Below are 27,026 nucleotides of genomic sequence, written 5' to 3'. Positions count from 1 at the left end.
AAACTCTGGTTAATCTGTCACCATGATTACTCAGCAATTTCTGTATAATTGAAAACTTTTGTTTCGTTTCTGTTTGTCCTCCAAATTACTGGCAAACTGGGGAGTGGAGACAGGGGAGAGAATAAAAAGCATACTGCAAAAGAAAGAAATGGCCATTAGACCACCCAAAGCTGCATTAAATCTAAACAAGATAGCAGCTAGTATTGAATCAGTAGCATATTTACAGGCACCAGTGTCTAAGAACTGATGTTTGATACCTGAAAAGCTGAACTGTAGCAAACTGAACAATCTAAAACAACCTATATAAATTAAAGTATCTGGTTGTTGTGAGCTGTATGCAGATACTACAAAACTTTACAGCTTAATTTAGGAAATAATTAGAATATGCTTTAAAGTCCTTCTCACCTAGGCAACAAATTGCTTGATTCCAAGAGTAAAGTTTTAATTATTAATTATTTGTTCAAATATTTAATTAATGGTATAATACTCATTCCTGCATAGTTTGGTTTTGTTTGGGATTTTTTTTTTTTTTTCTGTTAGCAATAAAGCAAAATGAAATAGGCGGAAGTCTCTGTCCTAAATGTTTTTGACTGGACTGGTTACATACTAGCAAAAGCAGAAAGACGATCAGAAAACATGTTTTTTAAGCCAAATGCTGAACACTGAGTTTCCAAAATAGTTGGTCTGCAAATAATGCATATAAGTATTTGAACTGGAAATCCTGGAATACTTTCTTTCTCTGCTTCCAAAACCTATAGAAAATAATGTCAGTGAATTTAAGAGATACTTGTATGTCCTGGCAAGAAAAAGAAACTCAGAAAGAGGAAAAAGAAGAGGTGATGAAACAAAAGAATAAGTTATAAGGTTTTTATAGTACACAGAGAGATAACAAGGATGCAGGTCTAAATAAAACTATAAACTTATCCCTGTTTTGTCTTTCCTATTTACATTAGGCCAGTGCCAGAATAATATTTCTTCTGAAAAAGTCTGCATATATATATATAAATAATTTCATAAATAAGTTCGGTTTTATATATATACAAATAAATAATTTTATGTATCTCCATATAAATATGTCTATTTGTAAAAGAGATAGATATACAACATTATTAGCTGTCAAAAGAATTTTTTTTCATTCTCCTAATCCACTACCAACTTGCACTGGCAAACTGACTCTATTTCGTAAGCAGTAAAAATGACAAGAAGAAGAAACAGATCAGTTTCACTGAGTACATGCGGCTTTAGATAATTACACTTTTTTTAAAGAAAACATTAAATTATTATTTTTTGATTTTATGTACAAAGTCTGAAAGATATGCTTGTTTTTGAAAATGAGAACTCCACCATTTCTGCAATTTAGAACTCAAAAGCTACTGAAGAAAGACTGCTACACAGGAAGTAGGGAGGCCAGAACAAAAAGGAAGTACACAACGTTCACTTTTACAGGGAACTTTGGTCAAGCCATAGTCTACAGAGACCTTTAGTTAGTTTTACCACATATAAGAACAAAAACTTACTAGAATTATAAAAAAAAACACTGGTCATTCATCATTTGCTGGGGATTTATTACCAAACCTACCTGTAGGAATAATAAAAGATTCTAAAGTAGCGTTTCCTCGTTTACAAATATAGCCAAGCTTCTGATCGCATTCCCGATTCTCCCACTTAGCACCTTTGCCAGGATTTAGTGCTGCACAAATTTTTCCAGGTTCTGGAGAAGGATGTCCTTAAAAAAAAAAAAAAAAAAACCAAAAACGAACAAACAAGCAAAGCTTCAACAACAACAAAGTGTAAGCACATGATGGTTATCCTCCTAATTACTCTCTAATCTGTTCCATGCTTTAGTTTTAACATACATTAACATATAGGTAACTGTGATTCTCCACAGTCCCCTAGACTGAACAGTGCAGTTCATTCCCTTAAAAGATATTTTTTCACAGCAACCACAAGTTGAGATATTTTTCTACTTCACAGTTTAACAGCCTCTTCACAGATTCAAAGTCTTGATGGACGGTGTTACAGTGCACCTCTTTACTTTGCTTTGTTTGGTTTCCTCGCTAAAAAGAAGACTGTCTAAACTCCAGAGCACAGTCTTTAGGTGAAAAAGCTGTTCAGTGAGCTCGTCAAATTCGGTACGTAATAAAGCAGTAAAGGCAGAAAAATAATAAGTAATTATTTTGCTAACATGAACATCTCATCCACTTGTCTAAACAATACGACAATAGCAGGATATTTGGATATTTACAGTTGAAGATTAGCATTAGCACTAAAGAAACATCTAGAAGAAACATAGAAGCTGTAGAGCAGAACATATTTTTTAAATAAAGTGGATGAACACCTCAAGATCTGGTCTAATGTGACTGAACTTAACATGGATTTTCTTTCATTTTTCAACAAGTGCCACACTTTACTCCATAACAAGCATTATGGAGTAAGTACTGCTCAGCAATAAACACAGCAAAATAGTACCTTTTATAGTGTGCAAGACTGTTCACTGAAAATTATCTTATATCATTATCATTTCATTATGATTACATTATGATTACAGTTAGTCCTGTATTTGCAGTCATATCTTCTTCCCATAGGAGAAAAAGATATGTTTACTTCAAAAATAGAGATTTAAATTGTTTTAATGCACAACAAAAGTTAAGCTATTAGGAGTTAGCTATCCAAAATGCCTAACCAGCATAATTTTAGTTTAAACGTTGAAAGCTTAGTTCCCATGTTTTTTTGCCATTTATTTTGGGCTAATGAGATGGAAGAATATGAAGCTTCCACAAATTTAAAATATACTAGTAGAAGATCAGCCAGCTCTTGAACATCCAGGGTGATGAGAATGAGATAGAGGTAGGCTGACAAAAATAAAGTCATGAAGGAGATAGCTCAAATAGAAAATAGGTTACAGGGTTATAAGCGTATTATCTTTGAATGAAATTAAGGAACATGAGGAGTTAAAGATAAATGGAGCCCATCTTAGTTACATCAAAGCCCATCTAACTCTTTACAGGACAACAGAGAGCTGTCTGCAGTTTTAACAACCATGAAGAGCTCACCTTACTACTTTCGCTTCACCTCAGTTTTCCCCCGCTCTTCATTACATGCAGATCCCTATCAGTACACTTGTATGACAGACCTACAAATACCTTCATAGCAACTTGCAGTTCAGCCCATCTGTTTGCTTCATGTGCTCAGTCCATTGGAGAGCTATTTATAAAGTAGCTTTATTCACTATTCAGAGCTTGCCTATTCAAGAAGTTTGTCCACCCAAAGTATGCTTTTGGCCTTATCTACACAAGGAAGCCACTGGGAGATATGATGAAGCATATGTTTATAGTTACTGCATATTAAATACATGTGGCATGTTCAATGAAGAGAAAGAAGAGTATTTACATTGCACAACTTCAGACATCTACTGTAAACTAGTCTCCAAAGGCTTCCTGAATAGCAAACGCAAGGGAACAAAGGTCCTGCAAAAAGACACCTTATCACAGGTACTCTGAATAGTAAACCAGAAAAACAGCTCTTCTTTACTGTGTACACAGATGGGATAGAGACTAGCTTTTAAATAATGGCACCAGAGTGCAACACTGCTACTACAGGTGTGCTGTGTGTGGGTTTGCTTCGAAGTAGACTAGCCTAACATGTTCAGTTTGATACGTGATACTGCTATGGCTAGGTAAATCCCAAATTAAAATGAAAATCTAACCTTTAAGCAAATAATCAAAACAAATGGGAAAGCAATTGAAAAAAAAAATCTCACAAATCAAGACACCTATAGCATCAGATTTATTCATACAGAAATAAAGTAAATTAAGAAGATATACAAATGAAGTGTAAATAGATGACTTCTAAGACTTTCCTCTGCATTTTGAGGCAACAATTTGCATTGTGAATAATAAATTAAGCCTAGTGTGTATCCCAAGCATAAGGGCACTGTTACTCACAGTGGTAACAGCCACACCCAGAATCTTTAAACTTCAAAACAAACTTGATAAGTGCAGGAGAATACAGTACTAGAAAAGAAATATGTTAACCAATGACCAAATCTTTGCCTTTTAAACTGACTAGCAGTATATTTAACCTTACCTGGAACCCAATTTAAGTATCGAAAAGGTGCACCACCAACCCACTGCCATCCACTGTTGAAATTCAAACTGTTAAGACCAAACCAGAGAGCGGAACTCAGTCTGCCAGTCAAACCTAACAGAGACAAAAAAAGATACTGCAAGAACACAGCAAGAGCAAACATCTTCTCCAAACTTGAGAGCTGAATTCTGGCTAAACCGTCTGCTATTCCTTTTCCCAGTACAGGTTTTAGCTTTTTAGTTAAGGTGGCTACGCTAAACCCGCAAAGCATTTTACATGGGTCACTCTAGTTTTACAGTTTCCACATACAGTGATCATAAATATAAAACAAATATTTTTCTTCCATACTTATTAAATCGATAAAAGTTGAACAAAGGTCTCAAAACCAAAAATCAGCTTTATAACATGAAGCATGAAAAGTTTCCTATTGTGCATTTTCTTTTCCAATAAAATTAACAGTGAGTTTCAACTTTACATAGAATAAAGTAAAAAAACTGTTTGCATTTTATTAAACCACATTAAAATGCGATAATTCCAAACACCAAACACATCTTGTACATTAAAATGCAGTAATTCCAAACACCAAACACTTCTTGCACATTTTTCAGACTCATGATTTCACTTCTTTAGCCAATGATAAGTCAGGCTTCCAAAACCAGTTCCAACTTACCACCCTAATTCTGAAAAGCACCTAGAAATACCATGCTTATGTATAGTCCTGCTGCATTACCTCTAGTCATTAACCCATTGTCTATCTCTGCCTTTTGTTGAAGACTTGGAAGCCCAGCTGCCTGACTGCTGATTTTTTTTAATTAAATGTGTTTCTGCATAGATCAAAGAAAATCACTGTGCAATGTGTATCATTTATTTCTGCTTCTACTGATGGCATCATACCAGTATGTAGTTTTGTTCTATATATTTTAGTTTGGCACCATGTTAGTAAGCAGTACTTGAAGCATGCAAAGGTTGAAAGAAAGGTAGTTAAGCAGTATGACTGGAATGTCATACCAGAGCCTGATCTGGCCCTAGAACATGAATGTGTTCCAGTACTTCTTCCATACAAACAAGTTGTGGCTAACACAATCAAGAACTGAGCATGACAGAAAATCCTGGTACTGCCAGGGTAGCTGTAGAACGAAAAACTGATTTTCACATGCATTTGCCAGCTATATCTAATAGTTTCCAACTAAAACACACCTATTAATATTTCACTTCTATATGTTACTGCCAGATTTCTTCCTTGAGTATTAATTTCAACAATAATTTTATCACACTCAGTAAAATGCTTTGACCAAATCCTTAAATTGAAAACAAAATTTTAGACATAACAGACTGTTCATAGCATTAAAAAAATCATTTATAGTTCATCTAAATTGGAGAAATACGGATTTGATGGATGGACTACTAGATGGATAAGGAATTGGCTGGATGTCTGCATCATCTAAAGAGTTACAATAAACGGCTCAGTGTCCAAATGGAAACAAGTTGTATAACTCTAGGGTCTCTTATTGGAGCTGACAGTATTAAATATATTCATCACTGACATAGTGGGACGGAGTGCACCCTCAGCAAGTTTGCAGATGACACTGACCTGATGGTTTGCTCCATCCTTGGCAGTGTTCAAGGCCGGGTTGGACAGAGCCTTAGGTGACATGGTTTAGTGGGAGGTGTCCCTGCCCATGGCAGGGGGGTTGGAACTTGATAATCTTAAGGTCCTTTCCAACCCTAGCTATTCTATGATTCTATGATTGATTCACTTGAGGCAAGGGATGGCATTCAGAGGGTCTTTAACAGACTTTATGTGTGGGCACATGTAAATCTCATGAAATTCAACACGGCCAAGTGCAAGGTCCTACACGTGGCCCAGGCAATCCCCAATATCAATATGGACTGGGGGATGAATGGATTGAGAGCAGCTCTGCAGTTCATGACTTGAAGGTACTGGTGGATGGACATGAGCCATCAATGTGTGCCGATAGCCCTGAAAGCCAGGCACAGCCTGGACTGCATGGAAGAAGCATGACGAGCAGATCAAGGGAAGTTATTGGAATCATAGAATAGTTAGGGTTGGAAATGACCTTAAGATCATCTAGTTCCAAGCCCCCTGCCATGGGCAACTGACACTAAACCATGTCACCCAAGGCTCTGTCCAACCTGGCCTTGAACACCGCCAGGGATGGAGCATTCACAACTGCCCTGGGCAACTCATTCCAGTGCCTCACCACCCTTAAAGAACTTCCCCCTTATATCCAATCTAAACTTCCCAATTCTCCCCCTTTACTCCACTTTGGAGACCCCACCTGTAGTACTGTGTCCAGTACTACAGGTCCACATCCTCAGGTTCCCAGTACAAGAAAGGTACAGACCTGTTACAGCAGGTCCAGAGGAGGGAAAGAAAAATATCATCAGAGGGCTGGAACATCCCTCCTGTGAAGAATGGCTGAGAGAGTTGGGGTTGTTCAGCTGAAGAAGAAATGGCTCCATCAAAATGTTATCCATGGCCTTTCAGTATCTACAGGGGACTTACAAAAATACTTTAAGACTTTTTAGCAATCCCTGTAGTGACAGGACAAGGGGCAATGGTTTTAAATTGAAGGAAGGTAGACTTAGATTGGACATTAGGAATAAATTCTTTCCTGTGAGGGTGAGACACTGGAACAAGTTGCTCAGAGAGGTTGTGGATTCCCACCACTGGAAGTGCTGAAGGCCAAGTTGGAATGGGCTTTGAGTCATCTCTTCTAGTGCAAGATGTCCCTCCTTATGGCAGGGAGGGTGGATTAGATAATCTTTAAATGTCCCTTCCAACTCAAACCATTCTCTAATTCTCTGATTACATCATAAAGCTTACGACATAAACAGTTTTGAATTGAATATGTTACATCATCCAACTGGTGTATCATATCCAAAACATTTTCTAATCTGTTTAATAGATGAATTAGTGGACTATTTCATCTGTGCACAGACTAAGAAGGTGCTGAAGAGGGGACTGCCTCATTGTAGAATCTAGTTTTATTCAAGTACAAATTCAGGAAAGAATTTCCTCTGAGAAGTTTGGAAATTACTTAAAAAAAAAAACACTGACAGAGATTGAAGATAAGAAAAGCTATTTGTGAGTCCTTTTGTCTATTAGTTCTTTTTCTTTCTTTTCATATTATAGCACATAGTGATGATACAATGGTTTTAATGAGGTGGGCCGAATATGCTGACTAGTACACAAAACACATAGAGCAAAATCTTGGTACCTGCATTTTTGTTTTACAAACTTTTGCATTTTCCTGCATTCCAACATGCATTTTTTATTACTTACATTACTTAATTGCTGGGGGGGTTGTGTAACTGTAACTTTCTGGCAATACGTAATCAGGATAAAATAATCATTATCTGTCCAATTTTCATAGCTGAATCATTCAAGATAACAATTTAAATCTACGAACTACCAGAACTGAACAAATATCAATTTTCAAGATGGAACATGTCATATAAGTGTCACTTTTACATGAATGCACTTCTTTAAAAAAAGATGGGTCGTATTACCCTACCTGCCAGGTATGTTTGTTCATGCAATTCCGTGATGCTTAATAACTCTGCCTTCTGTTGTTGACAACTTTTTCTTGCCTGGTGCCACTTCAGAGCTGCCTCAGAGTTTATCTGGTACTGGACATTTGTTAAAGGATCTGTATTCCACAATAAATCAACACTATTAACTGTAGGGAGAAAAAGAAATGCTTTAAGTGATCATGAAGATGGAGCCAGAAAAAATATAGAATGAATTACATAGCAAAAATACACAAAACCTAAACACTGCTATAGAAAACTGGTTTGAAAGGAACCCTGAGGCTCTCTAGTAAATCCAGGGCAGAGCTAAAACATGACAGGCCTGTGGGACAGGGGTAATGAAACAAGGTTACCGTTTTCTCTAGTGTAACAAAGCTGCTGTTTAAGGTAGAAGCTAAGTGGCTAAAGCCACACTAAAAAAGTTGATTTGTCCCTGTGGAGAAAAAGACTAAAAACATCAAGACGCATGCCAGCTAAGATATATATCAAGCAGACCACTTTCCCCCCCCCCCTCCATTTTTTTTACAGATTTGAGGTACTATTCAAAGTGGCTGTGGGTCTTCTTACTAGAGGTAATCAGACCCAGGCACGGAATGCGAAACTTAGGTTATCAGCATCCATCTCACACTTTCATGCAGTTCCTGATTTGTCTTATGCATGTATCTGACATAACATCATGCTTTCTTCTCTGCCATGTGACCTAAGAGTGATCTCTAGGATTACCCGACCTTAGCACATTTAGGCAATGCCAAATCAGTGGAAACATTATGCAGCATTAGAAGCAGCCTCAGAAGATACCACACTCCTTTCCACTGCTGTAACCTCTCCTGGCTCATCTCAATTGAATCCCCACAACAAGCAGCAGAAATCAGTGTGATCTTGCTCTGCCAGAAATGGAACCTACAGAAGGCCCCAGGAGCGAGCTAAATATCACATAAAGAGATTAAAGTTGCATGACAAAAGCAGAAAATAGCAGAGGTCACTGTATGTCTGCTGACAATAGGAAAACAACTGAAATTCCTGCAGCCTGTATCAGAGTTTTTCAAGTTGCAAGCTGTGAAAAAATTGAGAGAAAGAGGTCTTTTCCTTTTCCGAATTCTGAGAGCTCAGAAAACTTGAGTGCGCAAATAAGAGGAAAACAGTATAATAAACAAAACTCAAGACAACGGATGATACATGTTAAATGTCAGCAGGTCAGTAACCAGTTCCACTTTTTCCTGTATTAATTCTGATAGTGTATAGATAATATGCAGTGCTTCTTTTCTATATTACTCCTATGACAAAAAAATCAAATATAACCTACTGTAATAATGGTATTTGACTAAAAATGGATACTTTCATCCTAGTATCATTATCCACAAACCAACTTCTGTCCAAAATGTTTTATGACTATCAGAAGGCGAAATTTCTTTGCTACTCTATGTTCTACAAGACCATAAATTCCTGTGGACAAGCACAGCCTAGGATGAAAAGGAGATTGCAAAAATAGTACAATCTATAATTCAATAAAGAAAAATGTTTCTGACTTGAAATAAAGGGGTTTAGAAATCTTGTACGTTAATACAAGTCTTGGGCATTCATCCAACCTTCCATCTCACTCCCCTAGTCTTATAATTTACAGCTGACTTGCATATGGTGCTCTCCTGTAGAACTTTGCTCTTTCTAAACCTTGGAAAATTTGGTTTAAATATATTTGAGTTCTATGAGATCAAATGCCTTCACAAGGCAGGATTTTTGAAAATCTACATGATATTGCTTAAAGCTTAGCATCCCCAGTGAAGCCAGAAGATAAATCACTTTTCTGGAACAATATATGTTAGTATCTAAATTAATGTTAAACTACACCTGTCCTTAGTACATGACTGGAGATAGAAATAAAAGCTGAACTTTGTCCTTACACAGATGAATTGGGTACACATTCTTTGTAGACACTCAAATTAGTGAGAACTAGCTATTTCCACTACAATTACGATCAAATTCCTGGAAGTAAAATATAGTAAGTTGGAAAAATTCACCCACGTCTTTGAAACGTCTCCATCTTTAAAGCAAAGCAAGGCAAAAATGCTTTGAATTTCAGGTATAGCCCGTGACAGACAAGTTCAAACTTACAGGAAAAGCATAAAGTGCTGACCAATACAGACATTTATGACATTTATAATTTTTCAAATTATAATGACATTTATGACATTTATAATTTTTCAAATTATAATGACAACGTGATTATCATATCAAAATATATTATTTCTCCTGAACTGGCAAATGGAAGGTTCTTGAGAGACTTTCATTTCAAAAATGCAAGCTGAAATCTGGCCTTTGACTAGCAGTGACAATAAAGTGTTCTTGTTTGTTTAGTTATCCATCCAACGCAAGCTGGACTCCCAGTCCAATATCCTCAGAAACAGCATGAATAGAATCATGGCAAACAAAAACTGAATCCAAATCTTGTTAAATAGTGTATAAAATAACTGCCATTGCTTCCTCTCTGAGCATACAGTAGGGAAGGAATCTCATTATAGACACACTACAGTTTATTATATACAGTCTTTACAACTGTATATAATGCTGCCAATAGTAAAAAAGTCCAAATTATACTAAATTTCCTTCACATGCTTATTTTCACTTAGATAACTTTTCTCAAAGTGTTCCTTTTTTATTTTTCCTAGAAAAGTTTGTGACATCCAAAGTCAGGTTATGAGTTCCAGGCAAATCAGAAGAAACAAACACAATTAACCCCATATAACTTAGTTGATCAGTTCACCAGGTATTTGAACCAGACATAAAACCACAACAAAAAACCCTTAAAAACATCTTGAAACAGAAGCATGGGGAAAAATCCTGTCATAAAAAAATAAATTCAGTATTTTTTAATTAATACAAAAATGTAAAGTGGTAAATGCTCCATCCCTGGCTGCATTCAAGGCCAAGTTGGACAGAGCCTTGGGCAATATGGTCTAGGGTGAGGTGTCCCTGCCCTTTGCAGGGGGGTTGGGACTAGGTGGTCTTAAGGTCCTTTCCAACCCTAAACAACCTGTGATTCTATGATTCTATGTAGATTTGTCCAATAATTAACATACCAGGCTAAGACTATTTAAATATTTCCGCATTCTCTGCACTTCTTGTTTCCTTCCTAGTTTTATGCAAGTTTTATGCATAACTTATATGGCTTTCTAAATTCTTCACAGAAATTCTAGCTCATTTGTCAAGAAAAAGGCCTTAATGGCCTTTTGCCTGCTTGAATACATCTACAGGCACACTCACTTTCCTGAAGGTCTTACAGTATGCAACCTGTTTTCTTCTGCAACACCCAGTTTTGTACTGCAGTGCAACATACAGCTCAAAAAGACACAGTGTAACCCGCAAAAAAACAGTACTTCCTAGGCTAGTAAAAATTGTGTGATGTACCAAGATTTCTCAGTTTGTTCCAGTGGGATTTAGGTTTCTACTGTCATTGTGTCAGCATCTCTTTTTAAAGCACTGAATAAAAGGTCAGACTCATGATTATGTTACCTCCACTGGTCAGATTTCTTCACCTCCATTGGGTATTATAACTGTTGTAAGTATAGTCTTATGCCTTCTTCATTTCAGAAAACATTTGAGAATGAAAAGAAAAGCAACTGGTTCAATTATGATAATTTCAGTGTATGTCCAGGCCCTGGGATGAACACCTTGCAACACACTGATGATTTTCATATCAGCACCTTTGCTCCCCCAGACAGTTTAAGAAACAGCAAACACTTCAATCTTATTAAAGAACCTCACATACAAAGACTTAAGCATTCTATGTTTAAAGGTGCTGTTAAGGTTTATTAACTTATCACTCTCTCATGCAGTGTATTCTTCTTTCATAGGGCTGACTAAAACTTCTGCTACCACAGCCTGTCTCTCATTAAAATATATGACTCAAACTTGAATATTTTATAGCCAGTACTGAAGAATCAGGAAGGAAACATGCAGACAATCAGCATAAAGCAGCTTTTTCCAAAAACAATCACAGCCATCTGAATGGATTTCCTTGAATTATGCCAAGGAATTAAACAACATTTTAATTACGCCTCCTATTTGCTACACTCAACAAATGCTAGACAGGTAGCATGTAAGTTAATTTTGCATATGCTCTATAAATAGGATTGGTACTCCCAACATGGGTTTAATATCTTAAAAGTAATACTGGCAGATTAAAAACAAAAACCAAAAACAAAACAAAAAAAAACCCAGCCATGCAGTTTTTATTTGTGTAAAATAAAAAATGCAACATCCATGGAAATCAGGACACTAATCCTTCATCATCAAACCAGTTAGGATCAACATGAACTGTTTTCCTCACATCAAAGGAAAGACATATTTTTCTCCTTAGCTCTGACTGCAGTCAGCTGGAGCTTTACCACAAAACATAGTAATAAAGAAGAAGGGACGGAGAAGTGCTACCTCTCTCAGCATGACAGAAGAAGAAGCAGCTTGCAGACAAAATGCTTAGTGCCTATCTTACAGAAGTTCAGAGAAACTGTATTTTATACTCAAACCTGGCAATTTAGAATATAAATACTTCTCACTGATTTTAAATACGGAACTACAATGAAGCACACAGATTTCAGAAATACTGTGATAAGAAAAAAGTTCATGTAAGCTCCTTCATGTTTAAAAGGCAAGTTATTTTACAAAGTAGTCTTCATTTTCAGTTAAACTATGTTCTAGCTTCCAATACTGCTGCACAAATTTCTGCATGGCTTTTGCCTGTGCTAATGTCACATCTTTACATCTAATTAACTTTCTATTTAAGTAAATGGTGTAGTTACAGATTCCAGCATACAATTAACACACACACAGATGTATTTGGTCATTCCTTTTATGCTGAGCCCTGTATTTGCATATTTAAGTAATTCCTAAAAGGATAACAGGCTGAATGGAGACAGAAAACTGCAACATTTCAAAATGTATTTTGTACAGTAAAGCACATGATAAGAACACCAATGAATAACAGCACAGCAAAATGATGAACACACAAAACTTACATTTCAATGGGCAAAATCCATACATCTTGTCAACATCAAAGTCTGAAGTGGTTCCACACCAGAACCAGCCATCTGATCTGCCAGCATTTGTGCAGTCAGCATACCATTTATCACCAAATTTAAAAGGGAATACACAAGGTGCTCCATTGGCATTTCCCTTCACTGTGTAGGTATCTAAGGAGACACAGCAATTTAAAAATGTATGAGCAGTAATAAGCATGTGACATATACCAGTTCAGCTTTATGATACTATTATAGCATATTATAGCAAGCAGAACTTGCTAGCTTAGTATACAAACTGTACTAGAAATGGGAATTTGACAACTATACTCTCTAAACTGATACCCATGTCCACAATGAGACAACTTTTTACTGCTTAAGGAAACCTGAACTGGACTGGAACTGGGCCAAGACACGTACATTCCCATACTAAATTTTGTATGCATAACAATCAAAAGTACAAAATCCACACAGTTGAGCAATTTTCTTTTTAAGCACAAACAACTGCTAATATTTTTGTTAATAACTGACTCAGTTGCTGACCACTGTAGACAGGGAAGGGCATGTAAACATAAACTTGAAAGATACATACCACTAAGCGCTATACTATACCCAAATAAAATGTCCATTTATTGCTTTGGCAGAAATATGACTCGATGAAACTTATCAAAGTAACTAAAGCAGTTTTCTGTGCATGCACATATGTACATGCATTCATGAGAGGACGTACAGAGAACACTACTTGACAGGGACTACTAGAAAGTTGACGTATCAAGGTCAGTGCCTCATAGACCTGCTGGAAAACAAAGGAGGAAGGATGGCAGATGACCACTCCACACACCCCCTGCCTCCTTTCACATGGTTTGCTTGGCTACGGTTCTTTTATTCTGGATTTAGACCAAGGATAGTACTGTAATCAGCCATTGTGTAAACCACAGAAAATGCATCCATACCTCTCCCGTGACCATTTTTTGTTTATCAAAGAATAATAAATGGGAAGCCAAATGTTTTCCCACATACTTATCATAAATATATGTATATATGTATGTATCTCACACATAACTTTTTCAAATTTAACTACGTAAAGTATATGATTTCTTTAACAATTCAGCACCAACTCTGAGACTCTCTTCAAACACTTACGAAGGCATCTTTTATATGCTGGAGCTGAAGATGCCAAGAGTTAACTGAATCCTCACAGCATTATTAATATTTTTTCCCCAAAGAAAAAAAAACATAATCACAGACTATACACTTACACTACATCTTTCTGTACATAAGTATTAAAAGCTATCATTAACTGTTGTGTAATAAAATAATAAATACACATGTTCTAAATAACCACAGACTTTTTTACCCTCTCCAAATGAATAACTACCATGAATGGTTAATTATCTATCAGACCTTTGACAACTTGGACAAGAAAGCAAACTGAACCCCTCAGAAAACTTGTAACACACACTCAGGTATTGCTGATTTCACCAGAAGACACATTCACTGATCATTAATGAGATGAAGCAAATTCCCCTACACTTCTAGATATTTTAAATAGATACACAGAGAAATGAGTTTGAAATACAGAAATTAATTCACAGAACTTTACCTTCGTAGCCTCGAGAACACAGATCGTCTGTGGTTCCGTAGACTTTCCACCTACTCCATAAACCAGATCCCTTGTACAGCATAATATTCCTTTCCTGTCTGTTTCCATAGTTGAAAAACAAATCTTCCCCTTGGATTGCAAAGAGAGTCTCATTTCTGCATTCCCATCGCTGAAGTTCACTAGCCTTGTCACAAGGATACAGAGTGATCGGAACCCAGTCTTTCTTCGAAGGCACTCCCAAGCACAATTTGAATGCTACGCTCATAAGCTGGTGATCTGAGACCCACCTGAATTTTTGTGACTCATTTTCTTGAACGCAAGGAGCAGTAGTCACTGAATTAGAACTTAGAGCTAGTACACAGCGCTTGTGTTCTTCATTATATATTAAAAAGATGCTAGTATCTGCAAGACAAAAACCACAGGAATCATTTGGTTTGAAGTAATCTTGCCTACTATCTAAATGAAATATGAACCTGGACATTACTCATGGGGTTAAAATCTGTTCAGCAAAAGGAGATATGGCAGGCCTGTGGCCTACACCTTTTAAATTAACCACAGAATGCACCTAGTTCAGATGTGAGGCCATTTCAAATACTTTGCTTCAGTGGAAGTATGCACATTCAAAAGTGCAAGGCAGCAGAGATGCAGATCTAGTGTCTCCTGTAGCATTAAAACACAGGTTAAAGTGAAGAGAAAAAAAAGCACTCGTGTTATTCCAAGCTGTACCCATGGGAGTAACTGAAACAGGGGAGTGCATACACCATGCACTGCAGATCCTGACTATGAGTACTCCAAGCAGCACTGGCTCCTTGTTCCTGGCTCCCAGATATGAGGAGATGACAACAGCCACTAAATTCTTCAGGCTCCATTTCCTCACCTTGAGGAGTTCTGTTCCCATGCACTCTGCTAAAATCCTCAAAGTCTTAACTGACGTGAAGGATAATTTTTTAAATCTTATACACAAGCTACCTGTAGGGCTAGAACAGCATATTCATTTTTCACTCTGCTGCAGTTGTCAGCGATTTCTTTTTCCTTTCTTCCATTTCTCCAGTTTGAATGAAACAATGACAATAATGGGATCGGCCATTATCAGGTATGCCTCTATATAACTTACAAAAATCTCCGAGGCTCTTCACAGCTCCCAAGGTTGTTCCTCCCCCCATGTTTCACAGCACACATTTTCATGTATTCAAGGTTTATTTCAAAATCATAATCATTAGAAAAGTTTTCAGCATCTGGTACATTTGGATGTGCTATGGAGTGCAACACTTCTGAGCGCTGGTCTTGCCCAAAGACTGAGAAATTCTACTCTCCGATCCCCCTGAGACACATTTTAGCACACTAACTTAATAGTTCTCTCTGATACTGATTTACAGAATGTCACGGGATGCCCAAGGTCTTGAAACTGTATTTTAACTGGGCTATAAGCTAGGAAAGAGGAATACTAATTTATATGACTCTGGGGATTGAAGTTAATTAAGAAATATTTTGGTGTATGATTACCAAATTAAACAAATTATATAATAGTGAAATATCTAAGGAGAAAACAACAGGTTAACCACAGAAAATCTTCCCTGCTGAGGCTCCAGTGTGGAAATAATCATACTTCTATGCAGAACAACAACCACCTAGGAATAAATAACCTCTCTCTCACAGAATGAGCTGACCTAGACTTATCTCATCCCTGGTTCAGTTTCCTTCTCCTGTCCTTTGGCTTCCAACCCACTGGGAGGTAGTACAAAACTGATGAGCACCGGGGACAGAAATTGCTCCTTTTTGCCAATCTGTTTTACTCACAGACAATAAAAGGAAATGTATAATTATCATTCCTGGTGATAATTTTTTTATTCCTCTTTTCTACCAGCATTTAGCACAATGTTGCTGTAAACCGATATATGCAATGCTTGCAATTCTCCTTTTCCTGAAATCTTATTTAAAGTTCCTGGGTAAAAGAGACATCAGGCGTGTGTAGAAAACACTTCCTGATTGTTCAAACTCCTAAAATTGTATTTGTTGGCTAAAATAACACTCCTTATTTTATTCAGCTTATCGTGTTAAGGAGAGGATGCTATGCATGTGAGAAAGGTAACCTAAAGTCAAAAGCCTGGATTGCTACACTCAAGCCTGAAAAGGAGTAGAGTTTTGGCTTCAGAAACAAGATTAGAAAAGTGAAAAAAAAAGTCGCTGCAGGTGTGGGGTGAAGACAAATCTTTAGCCCTCTGCTATTCTGACTGCATATTTACTAAGTGTTAGCAATGTAGAAACACAACACGGATTCTTATACAAGGGCCTCAGCACACACAGGGCTCTGACAGGGACTATTATAAAGGTAAGCAGCTAAACGGGCAACATAGCCAAGCAAGCACTGAGAATAAGTTGGCACCAAAACATAACAGAACAGGAGGCAGCAGGCTGCAGGAGGAGCTGTGGCTGGGAATATAATTGCAGAATTTCCTTCCCCTCAGAGTTGCTCCTGTCTCATCCATAACCATACAGCAGACCTCTAGCCTGGTCCTCTATTCCTCTAGTTTACAGCTTCATTTCTGTGTTTGCTTTGCCTGCTTGGACACAAAAGGGGACTCCCATACAACACTTTCTGTGTGAGTTATTAGGTAGTCTAGAAGAATATGAAACAAGCCAGGTATTTGTGCAACACATCTTATGCCCTGCCAACTCTTCTCTCTAAACACTTATCGCTCCTGTCAACATGATGAGCTGTATCTGTAAAATGGGCTGAGCAGAATTACTCATATAACCATCAACTGTGTTTCACTGTTATGTAGCAGCATTTTTTATAGGGCTCCCATAGCAAGGTGCCATTCCTCACTATAGATAAACTGTAGGTGGTACACTTAAAGAAAGGTCCACCACAGTGTGATCATTGAAACCTACCCCTGGAAGGAGGTTCTTTAAAATGCAAAGACACACGCCAGGCATAGGAGCCAACTTACCTCACTATTATAAGCCATTCAGGGACATCTAGAATCTTTTCCCTCAAATGTCCCAAGTAGGTCTTGTGAGAATTTTTCTCGCAGGCTTTCATTATTCTCCACCCACCACAATGTGACTATTTGCCTATCTTTCGCCTCAGCTTATATCTGAAGAATTGCGCCAAGTACTGCAAAAATCTCTCTGGTCAAGTATCTTTCCCATATATTTCCAGTATGCCAAGGTAGCTTCCCATTCTGCAACATTTGCAAATTATCACAGACTGTGAAAGTGTAAATCCAGCAGTAACTCATGAAGCGGCTGAACATTATCAGTGTTAAACACTAATGGAGAGCACCAGACGAGCACACCAAAACCCAGAAACAAGAGGGGGGAGCAATGAGGCAGCAAGCAGGTAAGTTGAGTGTCTTCTCCATGGAGAAATGGAGAATGGCCTACAATTGCTGCTAATTACACAAAGCAAGGAAGGCAGTGTCATGAAGTTTTGTTTTAGTAGATCTCAAACTGGGGAGTGGATGATGTTTTCAGTGAGAGTTTTTGTTAAGGGTAAATGCAAAACTTCCACTGAAAAAATAGCTGTGTGCTGGAAATGATGGTAATTTCAGAGTGAGCAAGCACAAGCTCCAGGTTTCACCAAGAAACACAGCTTTCACCTGTTTTCACAGCTCTAAATATACCAATTCCTCAGCTACCTCAACATCACCCCAGGAAAGCCATCTGCCAAAACCAGGTCCCCAGACTCATAGAGGACCAGAGGACTGGAGGAAAGGGAAGCCCCAACACCAAGCCCTTCCACAAACCTCAGTGGTGAGGAGCTACCTGGGGGAAAACTGGGTGATGGTGTTAAATTCATCAGGGACTGAGTCCCCAGAGCAGTGGGGTAAACAGAGGCACTGCTCGTGACAGCCCTGTTTGGCATCCACAATGCCATGGGCACCCAAAAGGCCACCTCCTTGGGTGCCTTTGCTCACCGGGCACCTCAGGTGCGGGTGAAGAGAGGCAGGCAGCTGAGGGAGGGCTCGAGGGGAGGCTCCCCTCAGGCAGCACCGAGGGGGTTAAAATGGCCGCGGCTTGTCTACCTGCACGGACTCTTCCCACTCCACCGCCCTCAGTCCCCGGGTCAGGCTGGGCTAAGTGCCTGCCGCGACCCCGTTCTGTTCTCGGCACGTCTCCTCCGGCACAGCCCCTGCGGGCACTTACCCAGCAGCGGAAAAACCCGGGGGAGAAGTGCGAGGAGAAGCAGGAGCAGGGAGGGAGCCATCGCCGCAGCTTCGCCCGCGCCGCCCCGCCGCTGAGCAGAGGGCTTCCCGCCGGGCAGGTCCTCCGCACTTGTGAAGGGCTGGTGGATCAGGGGAAAGCTCTGGGCTCGAAATGATAAGGAAATATCCTGTCACATGGGGTGTTTTGAAATAACAGGAATTCGCTGTTCAAACTTTGCTTTCCTAAGCTGATTTCCCCCCCCCCAGCGGAGGGAAGAGCCTCCTTCCAGGAGCATGCAGGTGATAAAGCGGTGATAGCTGAGAGGAGGGCTGTTTTTCTCGTTGTTGCCGTTGGTGGTTTGGGTTTGTTTTTTATCCCCTTTACGACCCTGCCAGCGTTGCACGTGGGTCTGTGGTTTTCCAAGAACCCGTGCCAAGTGAGCAGGACATCTCCCTTCTTTCCTCCTGAGGGGAAGCCAAGTCTCAAACGGAACCTCTGCTCGAACGCCCGGGTTTCTCCCGAGTGCGAGGGCTGCAGAAGTAGCAGATACCTACTTTGGGGAATCCGGGACTTTGCTTCCTCCATCTCCCCCCCTCAGCTCCCCCATCACACTGGCGAGCAGGTGGCTCCAGAGCAGGGAGGCTGCCGGGGCCGGAAGGGAACGCATGGGGCGCAGCCCGTGCTCGGGGCCGCGGGGCTAAGCGAGAGCCGGGGCGGGGGATGCACGGGCTTGAAATCTCTTAACGAGGCGTTTTCTGAGCTCAAATAAAGGAAATCAAACAGATTTTTGTTTATTTATTTATCATTTATTCTCGTGGCTGCGGTGGCTGTATCTGCTGTTAACTGCATAAAAATCTTGCTTGTGAATCAGTGTGAGAACAACAGAACCTTGCTTGTTCGCTGGGTTTTCACAAACTGAAGCACCTAGGTGGGTGGAAAAGGTGCCTGCACAGCACAGCCTGCCTTGAGTTTCTTACAGCTTTTTTGCTGTGCTGGGTAAGGGACCTCCCCGTGTGCTTTTTTTTTTGTGGGGAGCAGCAACTTAGAGGCTGTTACCAGTATACACTCCAAAGGGTCCCAAATGGGTTTAAATCATAAGTCATACTGCTGTTTTACATATAGAGGCTTTTGTAATATATGGGACTTGAGCATAGTGATACAGCATACCTGACTATGCAAAGCATCAAACTTACCATTTTTAATAATAAATAAGCAGTAAAGCATGTTGTAACAGCACCTCTCTCTGTACTATCATGCACTCAGAAGTCTCTGGTAAATGTTAATAAACTCCAAAAGCCTCCCTGCTGGAAGTTCTGGGTGAAAAAGTAGAGCACATCCAGGGAAACATCGAAGTGAGATTAGTATGGAAGGATTGAGAGGGTACTTCAACAGCATTTATTATTAGAGGAGAAGAACTGATGAAGTCCAAGCTCGTTTGAAGTCAATTATGAGAGTCACATTAACATCAGAAGGGATTCCAGCCAGGCACTTCAGCTGTGCTAGGCCGTCTTGTAGACTACGTGCAGGGAGTGAAGAGGAAGTGCTTCATAATTTCTCCTGACATCTGTGGACCCATGTAAAGGTCAGGAACAGCCTGGCCCGGGGACAGTAGGTGGGAAGTATTTCAGCCACAATCGGCAATGTTCTGTATAGTTATGTTGATGAATTCTCATCTGGGAAACTTCACCTCTTGCTGCACGATATGGTAGATATTTATTATTCACTATTTGCAATGGCCCTTATGCTGAACAACTAAAAGATCCAAGTGCTCACACTGAGGAAATTACAGCTAACAGTAATTGTACAATTCAGAAATGAAGAATTCCTCCATATCCTAGCACTACCCCCCTTCAAAAGATTCAAATCGTGTATGAAAAGTGATTTTAGACATGGAAGAAAAAAGTATTTCCTAAGTCACCTTAATATTTGTTTACATATTTATTTTAACTCGCAGTTAACAGCTGGAAGCCCAGGAAAGCATCTAGTGCTGTAAGGAACAAGTCAGAAGATAGAGAATAATTTTGCTGTCCCAACAGAATACTTCTGTTTGTAAGATAGTCACTGAAAGTTTGGGAATTCATGGTATTCTTTTGACCCAAGATAAACAGAAGGGAGACACTGTATGAAGTTCAGTCTGAATGTAAGTACAACTGCTACAAAAGTCTTTAGATAAAACCCAGATGAGTCAAAAGGCAAAGAGGGCTGTACATAAGTGCATATGCGTGTCACACGAATAGGCAGAAAAACGGAAGCAAGTAGATGAGTAGTTATACCTATTTGGCAGTCAGTGGCTGTACCAGGAATGAACCATACTCTGAAGTAACAGGAGCTGTATTAGGCCATTCTTGGAGAGTCTCAAAACTGAACTGGACAGGGAGCTGAGCAAATTTCAAGTTAGCCCTGCCTGGGGGGGGGGGGGGCTACTAGATGACTTCCAGAGGTACCTTTCAACTAAAATGAGACATCAGAAGAGCTGCATCCAAGGCAAGCATTCCAGCCTTTCTTGGGATCTGTGCCTCATCAAATTAGCTCCCTTCCTGATCTGAAAACTGCCATTTTCTCATTGTCCTTTGCACATACTAGAGATACTGGCTCTTCAAAACCATTTTGATATATACACACCTGCCTGAAGCAGCACAGGTCTCGATAAGCTTGTTCCCATAACCTCCACATCTCATCTGCAGCGTACTCCTCAACTATTATGTCTGGATCTGGCTTGCTGTGTGGGAATCATCACACAAATGCATGAATCAAATTCTGATCTGATCTAGTCCAAGAGATTTTTGCTCTTTTGAGACAAAAGGGTTCAGCAAATTCTCAGGCTGCAGAGATTTGTAGGCAAATAGTTACCAGAAGTCCAATCTGTTAAATAACTAATGGCAGGATACATGCCCTATTTAGACATATGTTTTCATCTCTCCCTGGATAGCAAGCCAGCTGCCATTTACGTTTGGAACAGGAAGGCCTAAATTCCTTTGAAACAGGTCAGACCCTCTCTGCTTCTGGCACATCCAGTACTTGCAATTGGTGACTCTTCCTAGCAAAATACCCTGAAATCCTGAAGTCACAGTGGCCCTTGACTTTGATAGTGAACAGAAACATGCAAAGTTCAGTCTAAATGAAATCATATCCCAACCTGAAACATAATATACCTGTTCTGTTTGTGTTGAAGTAAAACAACTGAATTGGTTCTTTCACATTTGCAGCGAAGATGGGTTTTGATGTTTTTATCTGTATCTCTCAGAAGGCATTCAGTAGTTTTCTATACATTTGTAATGTTTGCATGGTCATACATTATAAACACAGACTCAAGAACAAAATGCACATTGTTTGCATCCTTACTATTATCACAATACCAATACTATATTAAGAAGCTCCATAAACAAGACACTGAGCAGGGGAAAAAAATGAATTGGAGAATTGACGAAGTGAATATTTCCTTTTTATGCAAATCAGATTCCTGTGAAATGTTATTAAAAAAAATATTTTGAAGTTTCTAATTTCTAAAAACCAAATATAATGAAAAATGTTTTAGGAAGGAAAACAATCAAGGCTTCAATATCTGTCACTGGAGTACCTTTACCTAGCAAAAGTCCCTTGAGGATACCATTAATATCACGTACAATATTCACTTTAAATCCAACTAATGCAGTCTTCAATCTGTGCCTTAAATAAAAAATTTAAAAAAAATTAAAAATTTCAGCATTCTGCCTTTACTACAAAGCAAGTATGTTGTTGACCCTTGCATATACTTTAACTGCTTCATGGCTATACATAGCTATTGGAATGTACGTATACATACACAATTTCTAACATTTCAAGTCCGGTTCATGCTCAAACCACACTATGAAAATAAAGAAAAATGTCCACACCCTTGCATTTCTCATTGCTTACAGCTACAATGAGTGTCACCTGCATAGTTAAAGCCATGGTAAATACAGCCCAAAGTTTTCAGATGCTCATGACGAGTAAAGAAATTCTACGTTTCTGCTTTCTGTGCCATAGAGGAGACTCAAATGGCAAAGGAGGGAAGATATTTGGCTGTAGAACACCCAGTGTGCCTATGCATATCCTGTCACGTGCCTTTTATCAGTTTTAAATTGATTTTTCCGTGGTATTCTACTACATCATGTTTCTGAAATACAGCTAGGTATTGGATTGTGGGGTGGGGACTGTTCCATTTAAAATGCATACAAGAGTCCTTAATTATAAGGTATTCACATCTTAAAATCAACATATTTTGTTAGGGGCTACTTGATGAACACAGCCAAGACTTACTTTCTTTGAGTGAAAGGGCTTCTTAATGCTTGACGTCCCAAACTGCTTGTGAGATGGCAGGTTGTAAATGCTTTCTCTCTTGATATAGATATTGCACTCTTATTCTGTGAACACTGAGGTAGTTTATATGCAACAAGCAAAGGAGTTTTGATGCTGGAATGAGTTACCCATAACAGTACAGTGTTTCATTAGTCATCCTAGACTATTTAAACAGCATTGTCACATTATTGCATTATTTTCGGGAGTTAGCTTTCTAGAAGATTGTATTGGTGAAAAGATATAATTAGACACTGTACTGGTTTTGGCTGGGATGGTGTTAATTTTCTTCCTGGCAGCTCAGATGGGGCTATGTTTTGGATTTAGGACCAAAACCTACTAAGTGAAACATCCCTGTGTTGATAACACAAGGCTGTTCCAAAGGGCGCTTCCACACTTTATGGTGTCATGCTCAGCAATAAAGGCTGAGGAAAGGAGGAGTAAGAGGTGATGTTTGGAGTTATGGTGTCTGTCTTCCCAAGGCCCTGCTTACCTTGGGAAGTAGCTGAACACCTTCCTTTTGGTGGGAAGTAGTGAATTAAGTCCTTATTTTGCTTTCCTTGCACATGCAGCTTTTTGCTTTACCTATGTAACTGTCTTTATCTCAACCCACAAATTTTCTTACTTCTATTGTTCTGATTCTCTCCCCTGTCTTGCTGCAGGGGAGTGAGTAAGCAGCTGCATGGGGCTTTGCAGCTGGCTGGAGTTAAACCACGACATAGGCTAAAACATTATTTATGATGATCATTTCAAGAACTTTACTATTCTATACATTCTAACTAGTATGTAGGAATTGGAGAATTTAGCTTTATTTAAGCCATAATCTTTCAGGGGTCAAAACAAATTAAAGGCTAAGAGGAAAAACACAGAAATCATGAATCTTCTCCAAGAATTTTCAATGTCAGACAAACTAAATGTAACTATAAAACTGAGGAAAAATTAAGAGCGCTGTTGCATATGAACTAAAAAAAGCAAGACACAAGCCTATGGGTACTGACCAGCAGTCACCAGACCTGTTTTCAAATGTAACTAAGGCTGAAACAGGCATCTTTCCTCCATACAGGAGCTGTATGGAGAAGGGTTATGAATACTTTCAGCACTTTTTCATCTCCTCTCTTGCTTTGCAAGGCTTAAGCTCATTCTGTTGACTTGTGCAGGCACACAGAAATGGCAATAGGAAGAGTGAACCAAACAGTGCGTAAGAATCCAGTTCAAAACTGGTTTTACAATACCAGCATCACAATACCACCACAATCAAGAAATTTTGGCCACTGGTGAGGAAACAAAAAACCACAACCTAAAGCACTACCAAAAAAGTTTGCTTTAAATCCCACCAAAAAATCTCCTCTAAATACCCAAATGTGTTCAGATCACACAACTCCTAAGGCAGCAGTTCAATCATCCCACCCTCCCTTCGCTGTTGGTGGAGAGATACAGAGGAACGCTTTGGATCTCATACCTTCCATGAACATGTCAGATGTCCCTTCTTACCTAGCTTGAGCCTGGGACTGCAGTCATCACTAGGATACATGTGCTAAGAAAAGCAATAGAATAAATACTAAATCCGAACAGCCATTTTGGTTTTCTCAAGGCAGCACCTCAAGCCTTTGTCGTGAAGCCCTACATGCTCTTTTTTTTTAAAAAATAAAACATTTTTTAATTACTTTTTTACCCTTCAGTTGTCCAGCATAAAGCAAATGTGATTAACATTTTTTCTGTCATCTGCCTACAAGCTGTGTCAGGTATCTGTTATACAGGAAAAAAATTGCTTACCAGTAATTTGGGAGGCAAGTACCTTAGTTCACTCCCAGAATGGAATTGCTCTCAAACATGAAATCCATGTTACAATTCCCCTCTAGCCAGGATGCAGAAAGGGAATTCCACTGGAGTAATCATTGGTTGCTCTTCACAGTCTATTCAGCTTTCACTCCCATTTTGTGATAACAAAGCACTCCTAAGTGATAACTGTGGGAATTTTGTTTTAATTACAACGCTCTCTGCATGGCAAAGAGCTGTACACAACCAGAGCAGTGGGACCCGTGATGCTGTTATCTGCACAACAAATGATTATAAATCTCTGGGCTGCCATTTCTTGGTTTTCCAGGGACTGTAAGTCTACTTCTCAATTAACAAAATGAATACACATCTTAATCCCCCTCATAACTTTACAAGTACAACAGTGATCTCTAAGTTTTCTTCAGGTGCAGTAATAACCAACTATGCGGATATTGTTGGAGTCCAAGGTCAGCAAAATTTGTAACTCAGTGGGAGTTGAGAAGAGCACACCTTGGCATTAATGTAATGCCATAACATATGGATAACTGTTAACTACCCTTGAGCTGTATACTCAGTTCTAGTTATTTGTCATAGTTAAAAACAGACACAGCAGAAATGTGGCAGTTCACAGGTGAAATAGTGTTTAATAAGGAATGAAAGTATTTTCTTCCCAGGAAATAGGGGGTTTTAGGAATGAAAGGCAAGAGCAGAGAAGAGGGTTATTTGGGGGTTTCTTTGTTTTAACTTTATTTCAAATAATACAATTTTGGCTGAAATTACAGGCCACACTCCTTAAACTCCTTAACCACAGCTTTGACCCTGTCTCACAGGAACAGGAATGCTATGGCATTCCTACAGGTATTAAGGAGGGTACTATTCTTTTGGCAACTATTCTGTTGGATAGTAGTTGAGCAACACAGCAGTATTCTTTATTATAAATAAGAGTCTACATCCATGATCTATAAGTCTATGCCATCATGAGTATTAGTCCGTGATGGCTACAGGAGCGAAGTACTGCACAGATATGACAGAGGAGTTGTATTTGAAAGAAGGAAACAGTTTTCAGTTCAATTTCCCAAAGAACTATGAAATGAAACAAAAACATGAGTAAAAAGAAAGGCACATATTTTTATAAAAAAGTTGATACTGCCCCTAATATTAGTCAGATTATTATTATAGGAGTTTAAACATATGCTGACCTCAAGTTCCAGAAGTGTTATCCATGGTATAGAGTTTATCCATGGGCAGAATATTAGATTTTTGGAAGGAAATATACCTAATTTCACTAAATGCACTGAGAGTTGCAGTCACATCTACGATATCATGTTCAAACCTCCTGTCTGATTCAGTGCAGTCCTTAAGCCTGTGCTGGCTGGAATTTCTTTCACCATTTTTGTAGAATTTAAAAATCTTTTTTTCACCAGCAAATTAACCCAGTAAAATTGAAATATTATTAAATATTATGTAAGCTAAGCAGTCACTGAGTACATATGATTGCATTTTCAGTATAGTAGAGGGAAAGATGAAATTTTGTTTTGCAAAACATTAAATTTCATTCTAATTTCAACAACAAGATTTTGGGGGGTTGGGGGTAATATTTCCTGCAGAACAGAATAAAATTTCCACTCCTCAGTTCCATCCTTGCCAGAACAGACCAAGCTTCTCTCCCAGTGACTTCCCTTCAGGCCAGCACCAGAACTGTAAGGTGGCCCTCTGCCACCTTGTGTTTTGCTCATTAATGAGCTGGGTTTGTACCCCCTGAGAATGACCAAGTTTGATAATGATGTTTTTACTTGACATTGTTTAGTCACCAAATAATGTCATTTTGATTAGTCCGAAACTATTTATTCATTCAGGCTCACCAGGTTTTTTGCAAAGTGATTGTCATGCTGGATTCACAAGACAGGGTGACTCATTAGACCACAGCAGGTGCATTAGGTCTGGGCACAACTACAGCAACGGATGCCTCCCACAGTGGATTTCAGATCTGTGCAGCACATGTCCTGTCACTGCAGCATTGTCCAGGAACACTGCCAGTCCTAATGAGCACACAGTTCTGCATCAAGCCACTCCCAAGCACCTAACTTAGTGATCCCGTGTTTCACTTTATTCCTGCCTTCACTCCCTTGCCTTTACAATGAGATACTTACTACCTCCCTCGACTTAACAGAGCAGCAAATGTAGTGATGTGTACATTGAGTATTGAATATAATGGAATTTATGATCCAGAAAGTGGCTGAGACAGTCTCAAAGCTATTTTGCTTTCCACCCTATTTCCAATGAAATAAAACCCGTGTAACAATTTTTTAGATTGTGGTCTGAAGAGGTATGTGTTAAGGAGGATGACCTGCAAGACAGCGATAGAGGAAGGGAGGCTGGTATCACCTGGAGTAGCTGTGATGGAGGGGGCACACCTGCCAGGGGGTGAAGAGGAGCAAGGATGATGCTGGCTTTTGCTGTGAGAAAGCACATGCTGAAACAAGAGGCTGGGACTGCTGTAAAAGACATCTCAGGGCTTAATTTTTACCTGGATC

General features: G+C 39.1%; 1 protein-coding gene across 4 annotated transcripts in view; it reads right to left on the bottom strand.

Moving 5' to 3' along the window:
• Window positions 1-18,732, bottom strand: part of MRC1 (mannose receptor C-type 1) — a 60,447-nt gene extending 41,715 nt beyond the window's left edge. The window contains exons 1-6 of one of the 4 annotated variants that reach the window (XM_057432537.1): window positions 18,403-18,731; window positions 14,254-14,655; window positions 12,651-12,824; window positions 7,626-7,790; window positions 4,087-4,200; window positions 1,580-1,726 (exon numbers count right to left, since the gene is read on the bottom strand). In XM_057432537.1, coding sequence (XP_057288520.1) covers window positions 1,580-1,726; window positions 4,087-4,200; window positions 7,626-7,790; window positions 12,651-12,824; window positions 14,254-14,655; window positions 18,403-18,463 — 1,063 coding nt within the window. In that variant the 5' untranslated portion in view covers window positions 18,464-18,731. Of the gene's footprint in view, window positions 1-1,579; window positions 1,727-4,086; window positions 4,201-7,625; window positions 7,791-12,650; window positions 12,825-14,253; window positions 14,656-18,402 lie in introns of those variants that run through there. The other 3 variants (XM_057432541.1, XM_057432540.1, XM_057432538.1) reach the window with 3 other exon arrangements.
• Between the last annotated feature and the right edge of the window lie 8,294 nt (window positions 18,733-27,026).

This window comes from Pezoporus wallicus, unplaced genomic scaffold (genome assembly GCF_028554395.1).
Source record: "Pezoporus wallicus isolate ANWC-B61680 ecotype Strahan unplaced genomic scaffold, APGP_CSIRO_Pwel_v1 scaffold_2584, whole genome shotgun sequence".
In the NCBI taxonomy this organism is placed as follows: Eukaryota; Metazoa; Chordata; class Aves; order Psittaciformes; family Psittacidae; genus Pezoporus; species Pezoporus wallicus.
This window is presented reverse-complemented; position numbering and strand designations above follow the sequence as displayed.